At 39.6% G+C, this 16,568-nt stretch overlaps 1 protein-coding gene across 2 annotated transcripts in view; it reads left to right on the top strand.

The window, feature by feature from the left end:
- The window catches only part of FANCI (FA complementation group I), an 88,879-nt gene that overhangs the window by 65,189 nt on the left and 7,122 nt on the right, over positions 1 to 16,568 (top strand). For both annotated transcript variants that reach the window (XM_057720217.1, XM_057720218.1), the window contains 12 exons: positions 805 to 906; positions 1,834 to 2,007; positions 2,084 to 2,205; positions 3,273 to 3,437; positions 3,981 to 4,160; positions 10,752 to 10,918; positions 11,246 to 11,322; positions 12,365 to 12,481; positions 14,892 to 14,943; positions 15,764 to 15,891; positions 15,987 to 16,055; positions 16,241 to 16,334. In XM_057720217.1, coding sequence (XP_057576200.1) covers positions 805 to 906; positions 1,834 to 2,007; positions 2,084 to 2,205; positions 3,273 to 3,437; positions 3,981 to 4,160; positions 10,752 to 10,918; positions 11,246 to 11,322; positions 12,365 to 12,481; positions 14,892 to 14,943; positions 15,764 to 15,891; positions 15,987 to 16,055; positions 16,241 to 16,334 — 1,447 coding nt within the window. The remainder of the gene's footprint in view (positions 1 to 804; positions 907 to 1,833; positions 2,008 to 2,083; positions 2,206 to 3,272; positions 3,438 to 3,980; positions 4,161 to 10,751; positions 10,919 to 11,245; positions 11,323 to 12,364; positions 12,482 to 14,891; positions 14,944 to 15,763; positions 15,892 to 15,986; positions 16,056 to 16,240; positions 16,335 to 16,568) is intronic.

Here is a 16,568-nt window from a genome sequence, read left to right as displayed (position 1 = left end):
TAGGATCTTGTTGTTTATTTTATATACAGTAGTTTGTATCTGCTCATCCCAAAGTCCTAGTTTACCCTTCCCCACCCCCTTCCCCCTTTAGTAACCATAAATTTGTTTTCTGTGTCTATGAATCTATTTCTGTTTTGTAAATAAGTTCACTTGTATCATATTTTAGATTCCACATGTAAATGATACATATAGTATTTGTCTTTCTCAGTCTTACTTCACTTAGTTATGATCATCTCTAGGTCCATCTATGTTGCTATAAATGACGTTATTTCATTCTTTTTTATGGCTGAGTTAACTAACATTTTTTTGAGCTCTATTATGTGTCAAGTTGTATTTGAAGCCCCTTACATGTGTTAGCATGTTTAATCCATAAATTTATACGTTTATGTTAGTAATATCCTCATTTCACAGATGAGGAACCAAGGCATGGATACCTTTATTGAGTTAATAAGTGGTGGTATTGGGATTTTAGAGACTCTAGAGCCTGTATTCTTAACCTTCAAGCTATACTGAAAATGCTGATTGCCTGTACAAATTTAGGAATTGGTATAAGAGAGTATGATGTTTTATAGGGGAGGTTATGAAGTAGAATAGGAAAGAAAATCTCAATTAATACAGTGCCTAAAGCAAGGGCAAAGGATATGGTTGAGCCAAAGCAACACAAATTTTGCTGCAGTGTTCTTTGGACAGTTGGGAAATAACGTCTTAGAAAGCATTAGGCATTAAAAGGTGCCATTAGCTTGACCAATTAAAAAAGTGAAAAGCATTCATGAGCTGTGGTGTCTTTTTCCTTACTGTACACAGTTAAAACAATTCTATGAGCCAGAACCTGATGTGCTGCCTCCTCTGAAGTTAGAAGCTTGTATCCTGACCCAAGGAGATCAGATCTCTCTACAGGAACCACTGGTGAGACTTTTTGTCCTGCCATTACCACTATTTTTACTCTTAAGTAAAACTATTAGCCTTGTTGATATAGTGGATCTTCAGAAAGACATATCTTCCCCTGTGAAGCGCTCTTCCTGGTACTCCCAATGAACTTTTACTCTTAACTCTTTGCTGCTATCTTTTCTGATCCATCATCACCTTGGTTCTGTTGGTAAGATATCTGCATGTCAGCAGTTTACTAAATCAAGTCATCTATCATTTCTCCCAAGGAGCATTTTATCTCCCGTTTATGGCTCTTTGATTACATATACTAAATAAATATACTTCAGAATGAGGAGAAGGAGGTCACCCAGAAGCAGATGAACCCAGGGCACCTGCTTCATTAGTCTGGAGTATATGATTTAGGCTGAGCTAGAATTGGCATTCTGTCGAACCTTCAGAGGAACTAGCACAGGTTGGTTTTCTATTCCAGTTGTCTAGCCTCAGAAAGACAGGGAAGGAGAGATAAAAACTGAAATTTCCTCATCCCAAGTGACTTATAACTGAGATGTCCTCAGCCTAGATCAGAGATGCTGTGTTGGGCTCCCGAAGATTCCCTCAACATAAACCCATATCCTTAGAATAGCCTCTGGGACTCAAAGGAGCTAGAGATGATTTAATTTCACAACCTGGCTCCATGGTGTTTGTACCAGATCAGAGGTAGGACATCTGATGTTGCATCCTTAGGTGTCAGCTACTTATGAAGCCAGTGCCTTTGGGAAAGGCCAGAAAACAATACCGCTGTTAGTTCAATTATTTTTTTCCGGTTTTGTTAATCCAGGTTGACTTAATTTGTGATGCTAATGAATAACTTACTTTAGCCTTATAGGTAAGGATTATTTGTTGATTATCAGCAGCTTCATAGGTTATCCTTTAACAAGAATATTCAGTTATTATTTCCTTCTACAGGATTATTTGCTGTGCTGTATTCAACACTGTTTGGCCTGGCATAAGAGTAGAGTGATGCCCCTACAGCAGGAAGAAGAGGAGGAGGAAGAAGAGGGATTCCACCAAGACTTAGACGATATGTTGGAGTCTATTACTCATAGAATGATTAAGAGTGAACTAGAGGACTTTGAGCTGGTAATTGCTAAGTCTAAGCTGTGTTGAATAATGGAGGTTTGTAGTAGCTTATTGATTTTTATCTTGTGTCTTTTAGGACAAATCAGCAGATTTTTCTCAGAGCACTGGTATTGGCATCAAAAATAATATCTGCGCTTTTCTTGTTATGGGAGTTTGTGAGGTTCTAATAGAATATAATTTCTCTATAGGTAATTTCAGGTAAGGTATTGCTATGACTCTACTTGCAGTTCATTTTATATATGTGTGTGTGTGTGTGTGTTTTAACACTAACAGTATGCTAGGTACGAGCAGACCACAGACCATGACACTATCTGTTAGATGGACATCTAGCCTAAGACCAAACTATGTTCTTTCTACCAGGGAACACCAAAGCATATGCCAAACAGGCTGCTGAATTTGGTTCCTCCAGCAGGCTTTAATTTTTCAAAATTCCCCAGACCCCGAACATAAGAACTCCTGATTTTAATGGAGAATTTGATTGGTGGTAGTATTGAACTTTCATTCTCTGCAGTGACTGGTATAAATAAGGGAGGAAAAGAAATAATCCAGATTGTTATGACCTGGGAGTGCGGTGTTAATGAAGAGCCGTTCATTTGTAATGTTGGGTCTAAAATATGACATCTAGAATGGAGAAAGAAGATATGGCACATACATGCAATGGAATACTACTCAGCCATAAAAAGGAATGAAATTGGGCTATTTGTAGTCAGGTGGATGGACCTAGAGTCTGTCATACAGAGTGAAGTAAGTCAGAAAGAGAAAAACAAATACCATATGCTAACTCATATATGTGGAATCTAAAAAAGTGGTACTGATGAACTCAGTGACGGGGTAAGAATGAGGACGCAGATGTAAAGAACAGACTTGAGGACATGGGGAGGTAGGGAAGGAGAAGCTGGAAAAAAGTGAAAGAGTAGTATTGACATTTATATACTACCAAATGTAAAGTAGATAGCTAGTGGGAAGCAACTGCCTAACACAGGGAGATCAACTAGATGATGACCTAGAGGGGTGGGCTAGGGAGGGTGGGAGGGAGGCTCGGGAGGGAGGGGATATGGGGATATATGTATAAATACAGCAGATTTTGCTTTGTTGTGCAGCGGAAACTGGCACAACAGTGTAAAGCTATTATACTCCAATAAAGATCAAAAAAAAAAAGAAAAAAAAGTGACATCTATAAGCAGCACTGTGATATCCTTAGTACTGTATGTGAAAGTAAACCACAATATTCTGATGCTTGTCCTCGGTGGTCTCTCTTTCCACAGTAAGAATAAGTTTGAGGAGGTTCTGAGCTTATTTATATGTTACAAGAAACTCTCTGACATACTTAACGAAAAAGCTGGTAAGGGCAAAACTAAAATGGCCAACAAAACAAATGATAGTTTTTTGTCCATGAAATTTGTGTCTGATCTTCTCACCGCTCTTTTCAGGTAAGGTTCTAAGAGAGTGCTTAAAGATAGCAGTACAATAAAGATAAAAAACACTTACCCAGGATTACTGACATTACCTAGTTTGGATTCACAATTCTTAGCATATATACAGTAAGAAGTAAGTCAGGAGGTTTGTAATTTTCTTGAAATGAAGGTGGAACAATCCTATGTAGGCATTTAAAGAGATACTTTGAATTATTAAAGGAAAAGTCAGAAACAGTGGACTAGTGAATGCAAAGATAGGATGAATTCCAACAGTGTGTTCTAAGAAAATCAATCTAAGTAGCTTAAACACACTAAGAAAACTAAGACTGACGTTTAAATTTCATAAAAGTTGAAGGAGTTGGGGAGGGGGAGAAAGTGAGGTAACACTGAGAATGGTATTTCTAGAAGGACAGCCATGGCAGTGACTCTGGCATGGGCTGCCTAGAGTCTATCATTTAGAGCTTGCTGGGTGCTATTATTTTGAATAGTCCCTAGAAAACCTAATTCCAGGTCCCAGTAGCAGTAGAGGAATCTTTCTCTCTCTTTTTCTCCCTCTAGGGACAGTACCCAAAGTCATGAAGAAAGCCTGTCTGTTCTAAGGTCCAGCAGTGACTTTATGCGCTATGCAGTGAGTGTGGCTCTGCTGAAGGTACAGCAGCTAAAGGAAACAGGGCACGTGAGTGGCCCTGATGGCCAAAACCCAGAGAAGGTCTTTCAGAACCTCTGTAACATAACTCGGTAAGCCCCACTCACCCTTAGAAATCTGTTCCACTTGCCGTGGAGTCTCCAAGAGAGGAAATTGGGGTTGGGTATGAAGGTGGTTTGAGGTTGGGCATGCCCTAAAGGTGAAAGTGCAGTCACTCACTATATTGAGGTTTTTTTCCTAGTCCTGTTTTGGTGTGGATGGTTAGTCACATGTAAAATGTTATTCTCTTACTAGGAATAAAGAGGGTTATTACGTAATGACTAAATAATTCGTCAAGTAAACATAACAATTTTAAATGTATATGCATATAACAACAGAGCTTCAAAATACTTGAGGCAAAAATGGACAAAACTGAAGGAGAAAGACACAATAATCTGCCTCTCTCAGTAGTCAGTAGAATTAGATAGAAAATCAGGAAGGACGTGGAAGAGTTGAACAATGCTGTCATCCAACTTGACTTAATTGACATGTATAGAACATTCACTAAGTTTCAAAATACACATTCCTTTCACGTGCACGTGGTACATTCATCAAAATGGACCATATTTTGGGCCTTAAAACAAACTAACAAATTTTGAAAATAGAAATCAGTATTTTCTCTGACCGCAACAGAATTAAACAAGAAAGCAGTAACAGAAATATCTGGATAATCACCCTATGTTTGGAAATTAAATGCATTTCTAAATAACCCATAGTCAAAGAGAAAGTCAGAAATTTTAAAATATCTTAATAGAATAAAAATGAGCACACAACATATCAAATTTCGTATGATCCAGCTAAAGCAGTTTCTAGGTAGGAATTTAAAACAATCAGTGATTATATTAGAAAAAAATCTGAAATCTCTAATATAGGCTTTGACATTAAGAAAATAGAATAGCAGATTCAAATGAAAGTGAGCAAAAGGAAGGAAATAATAATGACAAAAGTAGAATCATTGAAAATAGAAACAGAGAAAATGAGACCAAAAGCTAGTTGTTTGAGATCAATAAATAAACTTTAGCCAGACTGACCAGGAAAAGAGAAAAGACACAAATTACAAATATCAGGTGCATGAGGAAGAAGAGACATCACTACTGAGTCTACAGACCTTAAAAATTCATAATAACAGAATAGTAACTCTGTGTCAATAAACTTGGTAACTTAAATGCACAGATTTCTTTAAAGCTCACTCAAGAAGAAATAGGTAACCTGAGTAATCCTATCTCTATTAAAGAAATTGCATTTGTGATTCAGAATTTTCCCTCAACAAAAACTCCAGACCTACATGTCTCCACCTGTGAATTCTTCCAAACATTTCAGGAAGTATTACCAATTTATGCAGACTCTTTCAGAAAATAGAAGAGGAGGAAACATGTCCCAACTCGTTTTGTTAGGCCAGCATAAATTACCCTGATACCAAATCCAGCCAAAGACGTTATAAGAAAACTGCAGACCAAATTCTCTCATTAATATAGATGTAAGAAAATTAGCAAATTCATCCCAACAGTTTATAACAAAGATAACTTATTATTTAAGCAATTTTTTCCAGGGATGCAAGTTGGCTCAAAATTTGTAACTCAATCAGTGTAATTCACCATGTCAACAGACAAGAGGAGAAAACCGTTATGTTCATCCCAGTAGATGCAGGAAATCAGAATTCAACATAAATCTTGATAAAATCTCTCAGCAAATCAGGAATGAAAGAGAATTTTCTCAATCTGATAAAGGAAATCCACAAAAACCTTATAGTTAACAGCATACTTAGTGAAGAAAGACTCAGTGAATGCTTTCCTCCCTGTGCTTTCACCACTACTATTCAGAATCATACTGGAGGTCCTTGCAAGTGCAGTAAGACAGGAAAAAGAAAAGCTATTGAGATTGGAAAGTAAAGAATAACACTGTCTTTATAGACATTATAATAGTCTACATAAAAATTTCCACAGAATTTTTTAAAAAGCCACTAGATCTATTAAATAAGTTTAACAAGGTTGCAGGATACAAGGTCAGTATTTTTTAAAATTGTACTTATTTACATACTAGCAGTGAACAACTGGAAATTGAAATTTAAAAAAGTACCGTATCACAAAAATGTGAACTGCTTAGTGATAAATCGCACAAACATGCATGATTTATGTGGTGAAAACTATAAAACATTAATGAGGTAAATCAAAGAAGTCCCAAGTAGTTGGAAAGATGTAGTATCCAGGAATTAGAAGATTCAGTTTGTCTAGGTGTGAATTCTTCTGAAATTGATACATAGATTCAACACAATATGAATAAAAATCCTATCAAACTTTACTGTAGAAAGTGACAAGATGATTCTAAAACTTATATGGAAAAGTAAAGGACCTAGAATAACGGAAACAAATGTGAAATAAAAGAACAAAGTTAGAGGACTCCCACTACTTGATTTCAAGTCTTAGTATAAAGTTGGTGTGTTTAAGATAGTGTGGTATTGCCAGAATCAATGAAACAGAAATAGGTGGTTCAGAATTGATCCATACTAGTATGGTCTTTTGACTTTTGACAAAGGTACCAAGCTAATGCAATGAGAAAGAAAAGTCTTTTCAACAATTGGACATGAATATATGTGAAAAAAATGAACCTTTATCAATTTCTCGTGTTATATACCAAAAAATTGACTTGAAATGGATCAGAGACATAAATGTAAAACCAAATATTGTAAAACATCTAGAAGAAGACAGAAAAACCTTTGCGACATTGTTTTAGGTAAAAATCTCTTAGGTGTAATACCCAAAGCACAATCAATATTTTTAAAAAAATTTAACTCTATTCTTGGAAAAACAATCTTTTTTTTTTGCTTAAAGGTTTGCCTGGTATACTTTTATTTATTTTTTATGTTTTAATTAAGTTATTTTTGGCTGCCTCGGGTCTTAGTTGTGGTGCGTGGGCTTCTCTCTAGTTGTGGCGCGCAGGCTTAGTTGTCCCACAGCATGTGGGAGTCTTAGTTCCCCAACCAGGGATCGAACGTGTGTCCCCTGAATTGATTGGAAGATGGATTTTTAACCGTTGGACCACCAGGGAAGTCCCTGAAAAACACTCTTAAGGAAATTAAAAGACAAGCCACAGATTCGCAGAAAATATTTGCAAAACACTTGTCTGATGATGGACTGGTAACCAGAGTATATAAAGAACTCTCAAGTTTGTTAAAACAAGCAAATTGAAAAATGGGTAAAATATTTGAACAGACGCTTTACCAGAGAAGATACATAGATGGCAAATAAGAATACAAAAGGATGGTCAACATAATCAATCACTAGGTAAATGCAACTTAAAATCAAAATGAGATATCACTAAACACCTGTTGGGATGCCTAAAATTTTAGACCGACCATACCAGGTGTTGTCATGGATGTGAAAGAATTTAAACTCACATACACTGTTGATGGAAATGTAAAATGGTGCAACCACTTTGGAAACTAGTTTGGCAGTTTCTTAAAAAGTTAAGCATGCACGCAGATGGCAGAGTAGGAGGACATGCGCTCACTCCCTCTTGCAAGAGCACTGGAATTACAACTAACTACTGAACAATCATCGACAGAAAGACACTGGAACTCACCAAAACAGACACCCCACATCCAGAGACAAAGGAGAAGCCACAATGAGAAGGTAGGAGGGGCGCAATCTCATTAAAATCAAATCCCATAAATGCTGGGTGGGTGACTCACAAGCTGGAGAACAGTTATACTGCAGAAGTCCACCCACTAAAGTGAGGGTTCTGAGCCCCACGTCAGGCTTCCTAACCTGGAGGTCCAGCAATGGGAGGAGGAAGCCCCAGAGAATCTGACTTTGAAAGCCAGCAGGATTTGATTGGAGGACCTCCACAGGACTGGGGGAAACAGAGACTCCACTCTTGGAGGACACACAAAAAGTGCTCACCAGGACCCAGGGGGAAGGAGCAGTGACCCCATAGGAGACTGGACCAGATCTACCTGTTGGTGTTGGAGGGTTGCCTGCAGAGGTGGGGGGCAGCTGTGACTCAACAAGGAGATGGGCACTGGTGGCAGGGGTTCTGGGAAGTGCTCATTGGCGTGAGCCCTTCTGTAGTCTGCCATTAGCCCCACCACAGAGCCTGTAAGCTCCAGTGCTGGGTAGCCTCAGGCCAAACAACCAACAAGGTGTGAACACAGCCCCACCCATTGGCAGACAAGCAGATTAAAGTGTCACTGAGCTCCGCTCACCCAACCCTACCCACCATCAGTCCCTCCCATCAGGAAGCACGCACAAGCCTCCTAGATAGCTTCCTCCACAAGAGAGCAAACAGCAGTATCAAGCAGTATCAGCAGTATTTCGTCTTGTGAAACTGAAAACCACAGCCACAGAAAGAGAGAGAAAATGAAAAAGCAGAGGACTTTGTACCAGATGAAGGGACAGGATAAAAACCCAGAAAAACAACTAAATGAAGAGGAGATAGGCACCCTTCCAGAAAAAGAATTCAGAATAATGATGGTGAAGATGATCCAGGACTTTGAAAAAAGACTGGATGCAAAGGCCGAAAAGTTTACCAAAGACCTAGAAGAAGTGAAGAGCAAACAGATATGCAAGACAATAACTGAAATGAAAAATGCACTAGAAGGAACCAATAGCAGATTAACTGAGGCAGAAGGGTGAATAAGTGAGCTGGAAGACAGAATGGTGATAATCACTGATGCAGAAAAGAATAAAGAAAAAAGATGAAAAGAACTGAAGACAGCCTAAGAGACCTCTGAGAGAAAATATTTGCAAATGAATCAACAGACAAAGGATTAATCTCCAAAATATATAAACAGTTCATCCAGCTCAATATCAAAAAAACAAACAACCCAATCAAAAAGTGGGCAGAAGACCTAAATAGGCATTTCTCCAAAGAAGACATATGGATGGCCAAAAGGCACATGAAAAGCTGCTCAACATCACTAATTATTAGAGAAATGCAAATCAAAACTACAATGAAGTATCACCTCACACCAGTTAGAATGGGCATCATTAGAAATTCTACAAACAGTAAATGCTGGAGAGGATGTGGAGAGAAGGGAACCCTCTTGCACTGCTGGTGGGAATGTAAATTGATACAGCCACTATGGAGAACAGTATGGAGGTTCCTTGCAAAACTAAAAATAGAACTACCATAGGACCCAGCAATCCCGCTGCTGGGCATATACCCAGAGAACACCATTATTCAAAAAGACATGCACTCCAATGTTCATTGCAGCACTATTTACAGTAGCCAAGACATGGAAGCAACCTAAACGTCCATCGACAGATGAATGGATAAAAGAGATGTGGTACATATATACAATGGAATATTACTCAGCTGTAAACAGCAGTGAGACTGGGACATTTGTAGAGACATGGATGGACCTAGAGACGGTCATACAGAGTGAAGTGAGTCAGAAAGAGAAAAACAAATATCATATATTAACACATATATGTGGACTATAGAAAAATGGTACAAATGAAGCGGTTTGCAAGGCAGAAATAGAGACACAGATGTAGAGAACAAACATATGGACACCAAGTGGGGAAAGCAGGGAGGGTTGGGGGGAAATGAATCGGGAGATGGGGATACCAGGATACCAAATAGTACACTCTAAATATATGCAGTTTATTGTATGTTAACTGTATCTCAATAAAAGTTCTTAAAAAAGAAAAAAAAACAGGAAAAAAAAAAGTTAAACATGCACCTACTATATATTTCCACTCCACTCTTAGGTATTTACCCAAGAGAAATGAAAACAGATGTTCATATAAAAGTTTGGATATAACAGCTTAATCTGTAATAGCTAAATCTGGAAACAACCTAAAAGTCTATCAATAGATGAATGGATAAATAGGTGAATGGACAAGCTGTGGTACATCCATACCCTGGAGTACTAGTCAGCAATAAAATGAGACAAACTACCAATACATGCAACAACATCGGTGAATCTCAAAAGCATATGCTGGACTTCCTAGGTGGCACAGTGGTTAAGTATCTGCCTGCCAGTGCAGGGGATACGGGTTCGAGCCCTGCTCTGGGAAGATTCCACATGCCACGGAGCAACTAAGCCCGTGTGCCACAACTGTTGAGCCTGTGCTCTAGAGCCTGTGAGCCACAAATATTGAGCCCGTGTGCCGCAACCATTGAAGCCCACGCACCTAGAGCCTGTGTTGCACAACAAGGGAAGCCACTACAATGAGGAGCCCATGCACCACAATGAAGAGTAGCCCCCGCTCGCAGCAACTAGAGAAAGCCTGTGTGCAGCAATGAAGACCCAACACAGCCAATAAATAAATAAAATAAAGAAATTAAAAAGAAAAAAAAAAGCATATGCTGTTAGCCAAGCCAGACTCTGAAGACTGCATAATGAGTGATACCATTTTTAGATGATAGTTTTGTATCATATGGTGTCAGTGGTTGATGGTAAAACCATTGGGATGGGAAACATCAGTGGTCGCTTGGGAAATAGAGGAGAAAGAATTGACTACGAAGGAGCATATGGGAACTTTGGGGGTAATGGAAATATCTTGATTTTGGGGATGGGTACACACCTGTGTAAGTTAGTCAGAATTCATAGAAGTTTACATCTATAGGATGGGAATTTTACTGTACATAAATTGTACCTCGGTGAACCTGACTTTGAAAATAAACTCACTTTTCCCCAGGGTCTTGCTTTGGAGATACACTTCAATTCCTACTTCAGTAGAAGAGTCGGGAAAGAAAGAGAAAGGAAAGAGCATCTCGCTGCTGTGCTTGGAGGGTTTGCAGAAGATATTCAGTGCCGTGCAACAATTCTACCAGCCCAAGATTCATCAGTTTCTCAGGGCTCTGGGTGGGCATTTCAATTTTGATAAATTGGCTTGATCTGAGTTTCTCTTTCTTAACCAAACCTCTTGATTTTAGTTTTTAACCTACCAGAGGACACCTGAGAACAGTCCTACTGTTGCTAAGGAGTGACATCTAGTGGATTCAGAATTGGATTACGTTTCTCCACAAACAGTGACTGGAACATGGAGTATAGTATTAAGAAATTGCAGAATGATAGGAATATAATTAAATCTGCCTCCAGACTTTTTTGGCCTCCTAAAATTTTAGCTATGAAAAGGCAAAAAAAGCCCAAGTGCATTTCAAAGAAGATAGAGTTCTTTTCCTTTCCTAGATGCCACAGATAAGGAGGAAGAGGAGGTGGAAGTCAGTATCACTCATAGAGCAGCATTCCAGATCCGACAGTTTCAGGTGAGAAGCCTGGGAAACTGCTGTACTCTGTGAGGGTCCTTGGAAAGGGACCAGGGCCAGTTGGTGAGAATGGGCAGACAGCAAGTAGGGCAGGAATTTTTTCTGGGTCATCATCCAAACAACAAGACAGAATGAAAGAGAATGCATTTAAAAGGATTCTAGGAAGGATGTGTGTTAAGCCACCGCAACTGCAGCACTGATTGCCTCTAAGAATCACTGTTTGAGCTGATACAAAGAGAGCCAGGAGCCTATTAATGCATGGAGTATAATTTGGCTTTGTCTGTCAGATTGCGTAAAGACAGGACAGTAAAGCCTATTTGTTTCTGACCACTAGTTCTCACAATATCAGGATCTTTTATCACAGAGGATTTCTTTAATAAATAATTTTAAAGTTCTTATTATATACCAGGGACAGTTCCAGGTGCTGAAGATATAGCAAGGAATATAAGAGACAAAATCCTGCCCTCACAGAGCTTATATTGTAGTGGAAGGTGACCAACAGACAAAATACAGTGTTTCAGGTGGTAAGAGAGGAACAGAGAAAAGGAAAACAGGGAAGGTGTGTGGGGAATGCCAGCTTTGGGGCATTGTCTAGCCCTGAGGTCAGGGGATGGGCTTCAGGGAGTTGTGAACCACCCAAAACTGGGTGCACGGGACTTCCCTTGCCATCCAGTGATTAGGACTTGGTGCTTTCACTGCTGTGGGTCCGGTTCAATCCCTGGTCAGGGAACTAAGATTCAGCAAGCTGTGTGGTGCGGCCAAAGGAAAAAAAACTGGGTGCACAATTCATTCCTAATGTACATTTGCCAGGGGGTTGGAGGATAAAGAGTCCATAGTTCTCAAGGGAACACTCAGACTTATGATCAAAAACAGGGATACCACCTTTTCAATCCAAGTTTATTTTCAGATTTTTATCCTGTTGGATATTTTTGGTATTTTTGAATCCTTTCTGTCCCAGCCTTAGGAATCTCTGGAAAGATGTCTCTTCTCCCTGCTAGTAACATGTCTGCTAATGTTTCTGTGTATACTTTCTCTTTCTCAGAGGTCTTTGTTGAATTTACTTAGTGGCCAAGAGGAAGACTTTAATAGCAAAGAAGCCCTCCTGCTAGTCACTGTTCTCTCCAACTTGTCCAAGCTACTGGAGCCCTCCTCCGCTCAGGTATGAGTACCACTCATTCACTCCCACTTAGCATCCCTCAGAAGGCAGAGTATTATGTCTTAAAGTATATATCTAAATGTCCTCCTGAAGTCTGGCTTATTTAAAATAATATATTCAATTATGCTTCTGAATTAATGTAAGATCTATAAGATGTACCTTTCCCTACATAGTATTTCTACCATGGCGTAATTACTGCATTTGTTTGGCCACTGTCAGGGGTAAACAGTAAGCATTATAGAAAAAAATCTTGTTTATCTGTGGGGCCTTTAACCCTCTTAACATGTTTTTTTTTCCCCACTCTTGGTGTTTTCTTTTCTAAAATGAAAGGCTGTTAATTATCAAGAAGGTAGCTGACGTTCAGCAGTTAACTTTCTCATCAGGGTTAGCCCGTACTGAGTTTAGGGATATTCAGCAAAAGGTGATAAGTCAGAAAGCATGATCATAGTCCTAAAAGAGAATCAGTTCTCTCCAGATAGGTTTTAGGTATATGTGTATGGGTCCGCGCACATATACAAAGAATGTATATACCCACATGAGCGTTCACACATACAGGATAAGAGAAGTGCCACATTTTGTGGGTCTGTTCCATTCGGGAGTAATTTCCCTAGAGGATGATAGAGTCCTTGAGAGCCTAGGGTTGTGTGGTTCTACCACATCTACTTCCTGATCTGTGAGGAGACAGATTGGAGTGCTAAGCACTTGCTTTAGGAAGAGCTGGCCAGACTGTAACCTGGTGTGTTACAGTGTTTGAGCACTGAAAAATAGACTTGATTTTCCTGTTGTCCTAGTTCCAGGTAGCCCAAAGAAAATCTCTTTTGCTACCACTTATGTCATCTTAAATCGAAACAACACGTCCCCACTTTACTTTCAGCTTCATTCTTTCATATTGCTACTTTTGCTGCAAGGAACCTAGGACTAGGAAAGAAAGAGAATTGGAACATGGGGACATTTGAGGGAAAATAAATAGATTTGGAAAGGCTAATATAAACAGGAAATGTTTTAAATTAAATTTTCACCACCCACCCCCTCATAACTTCAGGTGGTCTATTTAAAACTTTTTAATTTAATTTTGAATGGTAATAAAGTTCAATGATTTGAAAACCAGATATTATAAAAAGATTTATAGGAAATGGTATCCTTCCTATCCATGTCTTCCATCTGTTCTTCTTCTCCCCCAATAAGTAAATGTCTTCTTTAAGTTTCTTATGTAAAGAGTTTTTTGTTCCTGTACAGCAGTATGAATGTAGATTCTTATTCCCAACCCTACCCTCTTCAGACAAAAGCTTGTTCAGCATCCTGCTTTATTTACTTACTGCATTTAACACTGTATTCTGGAAACTCTTTTTACATCAGTTCACAGAGGACGTTCAGTCAGCCTGGGAATTCATCTTTCTCCCCAACAGAGGAAAAAACTGAATTCTTACTGGTCATTTTACCCTTAAGTATCACTACATTTCAGTGCCTTTGTGGCCGAAAGCGCATCCCAAACTGCTGAAGCAGAAAGCTGCATGTGTATCTGGCGGCACAGGACCTACTATCCCAAGACTGCCAGCTTCCTCTAACTCTGTTATTTTGCCCCTTTTCTTTTTCTCTTTTTTTTCTTTCTTTCTTTTTCTCTTTTTTCCTTCCTTCCTTCCTTCCTTCCTTCCTTCCTTTCTTTCTTTCTTTCTTTCTTTTTCTTTCTCTTCCTTTCTTTCTTTCTCTCCCTTCCTTCCTTCCTTTTTCTTTCTTTCTTTCTTTCTTCCTTTCTTTCTTTTTCTTTCTTTCTTTCTTTCTTTCTTTCTTTCTTCCTTCCTTCCTTCCTTCCTTCCTTCCTTCCTTCCTTCCTTCCTTCCTTCCTTCCTTCCTTCCTTCCTTTCTTTCTTTCTTTCTTTCTTTCTTTCTTTCTTTCTTTCTTTTCCCTCCCCTCCCCTCCCCTCCCCTCCCCTTCCCTTCCCTTCCCTTCCCTTCTTGCTCCCTTTTAACCTCCTGTGGCCTCTTGGCTCCTAGAAGCTAATTCAGCTATTACTATGGCCAGGATCTTATTCCCTACACCTCTCTCTTAGCTTACTATCCTTAAAGATGTCTCAAATGCGGAGAGTATAGGACATGGGAAGAGGGAAGAAGGCATTTTAGCCCTAGATCGTGGTGGTAAGGGCAGAGGAAGCTCAAAAGGTAAGAGCCCAGACCCCAGGACCTTTGGCCTTTAATGAGGGCATTAAGAATTGAATCATATACTGTATTTGAGAAAAGTATAATTCTTCTCATAACTTTGGACTTATTTTTATGTTATTTTTTGTAGATTACCACTTTAGATCCAGGCACATGTTTTAGCAGGTGATCTGCTTAGACTTGGAAAGGTCTAGGGCTTTTTTAGTCTGACGACACCTAGTCTTTTGGCATGTTTCTGTAATATCTGAATATTCTCTAGTTTGTGCAGATGTTATCCTGGACAACTAAGATTTGCAAGGAAAACAGCTGGGGTAAGTTTCCTGCCATGTTTCCTTTTAGGCTTTATAAAAAATCATTACCACCAGACAACATTTAGAAAATTACAGATTCACCAGAGTGGCCAAAATGAAAAAAATACACAATACCAGTACTAAGAGTTGGTAAGACTATAGAGCAGTTGAACCTCTCATTCACTGCTGCTGGAGGTGTAAGTTGGTATAACCAGTCTGGAAAACTATTTAGCAACATCTAAGTACTAAAATTAAACATACACTTATGATCCAGCAGTTCCATTCCCTGCAAAAATAGGTGGAAGAATTCTCACAGCAGCACTATTCTGATAGGCAAAACCAAACCCAAACGTTCATCCGCAGTGGAATGGATCAAGGGATTGTGCTGCACACACACAGTGGAGTTCTCTAATGAGGGTGAACAAACGCCACTGACACAACATGGAGGAATCTCACATGCATAGCGTTCAACAGAAGACAGATGCAAAAAGAGTGCCTACTGTATGGTTCCATTTAGGTAAAGTTCACAGTCAGACAAAACTAAATGGAGGTTACAAGGCAGGATCACAGTTTCCTTGGGGTGAGGAGGAGTTCTGGGGTGCTGTACTGCTCTGTTTCTTGACCTGTGTGCTAGTTATGCAGTGATAGTGACGAATAATGGGAACCGTCTCCCTCGTTCAGACGCGTGGGTAGAAGTGGGAGAGTTGCCTTGATTGGAGTGTGCGCAGCACAGGAATATTGTGCCTGAAACTTGACAGGCTACATGCTCCGGTTAGGCACCTCCCACCCCCAGAGGACTGACTTGCATTATAACTTACTTTTCTTTCCTCCCTACTCCTAGAGGATGCCTCATTTTGCAAGGGCTTGATGAATTTGCTCTTCAGCCTCCATGTTTTGCATAAGAGTCCTGTGACCCTGCTGCGTGACTTGTCCCAGGATATCCATGGACATCTTGGAGACATAGATGAGGTACCATAGCGAACCTTCCCTGCAACACCCTGAGTTGGGGATAGAGGCTAGGGGAACAGCCTGTCATTACATCTTACCTCTCTTTCCCTCCCCAGGATATAGAAGTGGAGAAAACAAACCACTTTGCAATGGTGAATTTGAGAACAGCTGCGCCTACTGTCTGTGTAAGTGTTGATCCCTGACCCTTGGGAAGTAGCCTTGTCACACCTTCCATTTTATTCCCTGTGAAGAGTGAATTATAGTGGCTCACATCCTGAGACGTGTAACCCACCCATAGGTGGCCATGGTTATCATATTACACCAGCAGCTGTGTGCAGTGAGCCATGCCAGGCATTCTTTTCTTTCACAGTTACTTGTTCTGAGTCAGGCTGAGAAGGTCCTAGAAGAAGTGGACTGGCTAATCACCAAGCTGAAGGGACAAGTGGGCCAAGAAATCATACCAGGTAAGTTAACCAAAATCTGAATTGGAGGATTGCATAAAAGCGGAGGCCCTGAGCTCTGTTTGTTCATTTGTTTGTGCTAGATTTCCAAAGTAACAAAAGAAGTAGAAGGCATTGTGGCTTATGACAGCATGATTATTAGTGTATTCTGCATGATGAATTCAACACATGCTCATTTTCCCTACAGACTTCATAGTTAATGATGTTTAGTTGGCTTCTAAATCTCTTTCACTTGAA

Source organism: Hippopotamus amphibius, chromosome 2, assembly GCF_030028045.1.
Source record: "Hippopotamus amphibius kiboko isolate mHipAmp2 chromosome 2, mHipAmp2.hap2, whole genome shotgun sequence".
NCBI lineage: Eukaryota > Metazoa > Chordata > Mammalia > Artiodactyla > Hippopotamidae > Hippopotamus > Hippopotamus amphibius.
The sequence above is the reverse complement of the archived record's forward strand: the minus strand, read 5'-3'. Positions and strand labels throughout refer to the sequence as shown.